The following is a 5000-nucleotide window of genomic DNA, read 5'->3' as shown; positions in this document are numbered from 1 at the left end:
ATCATTTCCTTTATTATACAGAAAATGTAATAAGGAGAGCATGTCTCTCTTTCTCTCTCTTTTGCCGTTTTGTCTGTCTGTCTCTTTCTTTCTCTTTCTGTTTGTCTTTCTTTATTTTTTGTCTGTCTTTATCTTTGTCTCTCTCTCTTTCTTTAATTTTCTGTTTATTTCTTCTTTTCTCTCTTCCTCTTTATCTTTCTCTTCGCCACTCTCTCCTCTTTTCATTTCTCTTTTTCTCTTTCCTTCTCCCTCTCTCTTCCTCTTCCTCTTCCTCTCCCTCTCTCCCTCCCCCCCTCTCCCCCTCCCCCTCTCTCTCAGCCTCTTAATCACTAACCCGACCTCTATCTCCACTTACCACCCCCCCACCCCCCAATCCTACCCCAACACCCCCTCCCCCTCGCTCCCCACCCCCACCCCCCTACCTCCTCCCACCCACCACCGTAGGACCACCTCCCTCCCCTGACCCCCCCTCCCTCCTTCCTCTCTCTTCTCTCCTCTCCCTCCCCTGACCCCCCCCTCCCTCGTCCCTCTCTCTTCTCTCCTCTCCCTCCCCTGACCCCCCCCTCCCTCCTTCCTCTCTCTCCTTCCCCTCTCCCCCTCCCCTCCCCCCCTCTGCGCCCCTCTCTTCCCCTCTTGGCCGTTCCTTCGATCAATATTACGGAGCTGAAGGGCGCCCTCGGAGGGAGAAACAGCACAGGGGGAGACGCCTATTTGGACGGAAGGGGGTGGGGGGTGGGGGGGCGGAAGGGGGGGGAGGGCGGGATCGGGGAGACAAGGTGGGGGTGGGGGGAGGGAGGGAGGGGGGAAATGCCTATTTGGGGGGAAGGGGGAGGTGGGGGAGACAAGGGGACAGGGGAAGGGGAGGAGGGAGGGGGAGGCAAGATGACAAAGGAAGGGGAGGAGGGAGGGGGAGGCAAGGTGACAGGGGAAGGGGAAGTGGGGGGGGGGGAGGAAAGGGGAGGAAAGATCATCTCTGATAAAGAACGTCCCTTGGGGAAGTAGGGGGGGGGGAGAGGAGAAAAAAAAGGGGAGGGGGAATCTCTCTCTACCTTAAGGAGTACTGAAAGAGAATGGAAAAGAAAAAAAAAAAGAATGTCTCTTATAGAGAGGAACAGAAGACGGCCGCTCGGGAAGGAGGGAGAGGGAGAGGGGGAGGGGGAGGGAGAGGGGGAGGGGGGAGGGGAGAAGGGGGGGAAATTTTCGAAAGGTGAGAATGCTGAATGATGTTACTCTTCGTGATTTCTTCTCTCTTTCTCTTTCTCTCCTCTCTCTCTTTCTCTCTCTCTCTCTCTCTCTCTCTCTCTCTCTCTCTCTCTCTCTCTCTCTCTCTCTCTCTCTCTTTTCTTTCTTTCCCTTTGGCTTTCTGTTTCCTCTTCCTCTCTTTCTTTTGTTTTTTTTCCTTTCATTTTTTCCTGTCTGCTTGTCATTCTTTATTTGTTTTTATCTTTACTTTATTTTTTTCATCTTATCTTTCTATTTCATTTCAAAATTTGTGACGATTCATATCTGTCCTTCCTACTTCCTATATTTTCCTCTTCCTTTCTCTCCTTTTATCTGTTGGTTTCTCACCATCTTCTTCAATTACCATTTATCGTTGTTTTTTCTGTGAATTTATCGAGGAATAAAGTCATTATTACACATGAACATACTCTTTCTTTCTCTCTCTTTCTTTTTCTCTTTCTTTCTGTCTACTCTTCACTCTTCTCTCCTTTCTTCATTTTCTCTCACTCTCTCTCACTCTTTCAACTCTCACCCTATCTCTTTCGCTCCTCTCTCTCACTCTTTCAACTCTCACCCTATCTCTTTCGCTCCTCTCTCTCACTTTCTCTCTCTCTCTCTCTCTCTCTCTCTCTCTCACTCTCTCACTCTCTCACTCTCTCACTCTCTCACTCTCTCACTCACTCACTCTCACTCACTCACTCTCACTCACTCACTCTCACTCACTCACTCTCTCCTTCCCCCTCTCACACCCCCACTCCCCCCCCACACACACACCCCTTCCCCCCAAAACCTCCCCCCCCCCCTCCACACACACACACACAAAACCCAAAACTCACCTGATGATCTTGATCGCCACGTGTTCGCCTGACCTGTGATCTATGGCACGGATGACCTGACCAAATGACCCCTTGCCAATGACCTCCAGAATCTCGTACCGGTAACTGATGTGATCGTGCATGACCTGGAGAGAAAAGGGGACAAAAGAGAGAGAGATTAAAAAACAAAAAATGTTATTGGAAAATGTTTTGCGAGGAATAATGAAGAATTGGTAAGTATATTATTGCGGCTTTTGTTATTATTATCATTATTATTATTATTATTATTATTATTATTATTATTATTATTATTATTATTATTATTACTACTATTATCATTACCATTATTATTATTTTCATCATCATTATTATCATTACTATGATTACCATTATCATTTACATTAACATTATCATCATCATTATCATTATTACCATCATTACTGTCATTATCATTTTTATTCTTATTATCGCCATTATCATCTGCAAACTATTTTCTCTTGTTCATTGGTTTATTACATTACCTTACGTCATTACTTTACTGTCATTACAAATATTTCACCTTCTGCCTCTCCCTTCTTTTATCTTATGATTATCATTTCCCACTTTATTACTAATTGCTTGCTCTGTTTCCCCTCTCTCTCTCTCTTCCTCTCTTTACCTTATCCTACCTCCCATTCCCCCTCCCCTACACTCCCTTCTTCCCCTCTTACCTTAGTATAGCTCCCGTTCTCGTCGTCGAAGCCTCCCTTTCTTCCCCTTTCCCTCTCCCTCCCCCATCCCCCTTCCCCCATCCTTCCATCCCTCCCCCCCAACTCCATTCCCCTTCCCCCATCCTCCCCCATCTTTCCTCCCTCCCTCCCCCATCCCTCTCCCCATCCCCTCTTACCTTATTATAGCTCCCGTTCTCGTCGTCAAAGCCTCCGTTGAGCTGGGCGCCCTCCTCCCCGTGGATCTTGCGCGCGTCGAGGCCCAGGTAGAACACCTCCGGGTAGGCCTCGATCTCCCGCCGCTCGTACTCCGTCAGCCGCTCTCCGTAGAGCTTGAGAGCTTCTGCGATTGGGGGGGAGAGAGAGGGTAAGAGGGGGTGAGAGGGTTAAAAATTAGAGCTTGAGAGCTTCTGCGATTGGGGGGGGAGAGAGAGAGGGGGGGGAGAGGGGGTTAAAAATTAGAGATGAGGGGTAGGGATTGGAGGGGAGGGGGGGAGAGGGGGGGAGAGGGTAGTTAAAAATTAATGATGAGGGGTAGGGATTGGAGGGGAGGGGGGGAGAGGGGGGGAGGGGGGTTAAAAATTAATGATGAGGGGTAGGGATTGGAGGGGAGGGGGGGAGAGGGGGGGAGAGGGGGGGAGAGGGTAGTTAAAAATTAATGAGGGGTAGGGATTGGAGGGGAGGGGGGGAGAGGGGGGGAGAGGGGGGGGAGAGGGTAGTTAAAAATTAATGATGAGGGGTAGGGATTGGAGGGGAGGGGGGGAGAGGGGGGGGGGGGGGTTAAAAATTAATGATGAGGGGTAGGGATTGGAGGGGAGGGGGGGAGAGGGGGGGAGGGGGGTTAAAAATTAATGATGAGGGGTAGGGATTGGAGGGGAGGGGGGGAGAGGGGGGGAGGGGGGTTAAAAATTATGGATGAGGGGTAGGGATTGGAGGGGAGGGGGGGGGAGAGAGAGGGGGGAGAGGGTGGTTAAAAATTAGAGATGAGGGGTAGGGATTGGAGGGGAGGGGGGGGAGAGAGAGGGGGGGAGAGGGTGGTTAAAAATTAGAGATGAGGGGTAGGGATTGGAGGGGAGGGGGGGAGAGGGGGGGAGGGGGGTTAAAAATTAGAGATGAGGGGTAGGGATTGGAGGGGAGGGGGGGAGAGGGGGGGGGAGGGGGGGGAGAGGGTAGTTAAAAATTAATGATGAGGGGTAGGGATTGGAGGGGAAGGGGAGGTTGAGTGAGATTGTGGGGAGGAGAGGAAGGGGAGGGAGGGAAGGGGAGAGGAAGGGGAAAGGAAGAGAAGGGAAGGGGAGAAGGGGAGGAGATTGTGGGAAGGAGAGGAAGGGGAGGAAGGGAAGAGAAGGGAAGGAAAGGGGAGGTGAGGATGGGGAATGAGGCAAGGAGAGGGGAAAGGAAGAGAGGAGGGGAAGGGGAAGGGGAACAAAGTGTGGGTTTGGTTTGAGTGGGAGGAAAGAGGGTAAACAGAAGAGGGGAAATTAGGTGTAGTTGTATGAGGGGGGGGAGGGGAGGTGAGGGGAGCTTGAGGAAAGGGATTAAATGTGATGTGGCTTTCAGTTTGAGTGGAATCGTGTGAAGGGAAGGAGAGAAAAGAGAGGGAAATCAGGGGAAGGGAGGGGTGGGGAGAGTGGGGAGGGGAGGGGAGGGGAGGGGAGAGGAGAGTGGGGAGGGGAGAGTGGGGAGGGGAGGGGAGGGGAGAGGAAGGAAGAGGAAGGGAGAACAGGCGTAATTCTGAGTGTATTTGAATCTACTTTGCGAAGGACGGAGAAGCAAGAAGGAGAGAGAAAGAGAGAGAGAGAAAGAGAGAGGGAGAAAGAGAGAGAAAGAGAGAGAGAGTGAGATAGATAGATAGATAGAGAGAGAGAGAGAGTGAGAGAGAGAGAGAGAGAGAGAAGGAGAAAAAAAAACAAGGGAAATGAAGCATGGCCGAAACTTTATTATACGCGGAACGAAGAGACAGAGAAAGAGAGAGAGAGAGAAAAAAAACGGAAAAAACAATAAAAATAAAAATAAACACGATTTGCTGAGGGGAAAATGTAAAACGAAGACCATAAGTGGACTTAAGAGGAAGAGGGGAAAGAGACACAGGGATGAATTAAGTGAAAAGAAGTGAGAAGAAAGTGAGAAGTGAGAAGAAAGGGGAAACTAAGTGAGAAAGGGGAAATTAAGTGAGAAGAAAGGGGAAACAGAGAGAAATACAAGAGGGGGGGGGCAAATTGGGGGAACTAAGCGTGGTTATGAATTTATTTTGCGT

At 50.0% G+C, this 5000-nt stretch overlaps 1 protein-coding gene across 1 annotated transcript in view; it reads right to left on the bottom strand.

Annotated features, from left to right (window-relative positions):
* Positions 1–5000, bottom strand: part of LOC119590145 (dual specificity tyrosine-phosphorylation-regulated kinase 4-like) — a 62011-nt gene that overhangs the window by 28725 nt on the left and 28286 nt on the right. Inside the window, exons 4-5 of the mRNA XM_037938930.1 lie at positions 2923–3086; positions 2058–2182 (exon numbers count right to left, since the gene is read on the bottom strand). Of these exons, the coding sequence (XP_037794858.1) occupies positions 2058–2182; positions 2923–3086 (289 nt within the window). The remainder of the gene's footprint in view (positions 1–2057; positions 2183–2922; positions 3087–5000) is intronic.

Source organism: Penaeus monodon, chromosome 26 (assembly GCF_015228065.2).
Source record: "Penaeus monodon isolate SGIC_2016 chromosome 26, NSTDA_Pmon_1, whole genome shotgun sequence".
Taxonomy (NCBI): domain Eukaryota; kingdom Metazoa; phylum Arthropoda; class Malacostraca; order Decapoda; family Penaeidae; genus Penaeus; species Penaeus monodon.
Note: the sequence above shows the minus strand (reverse complement) of the source record. Positions and strands in the feature narration are given on the sequence as shown.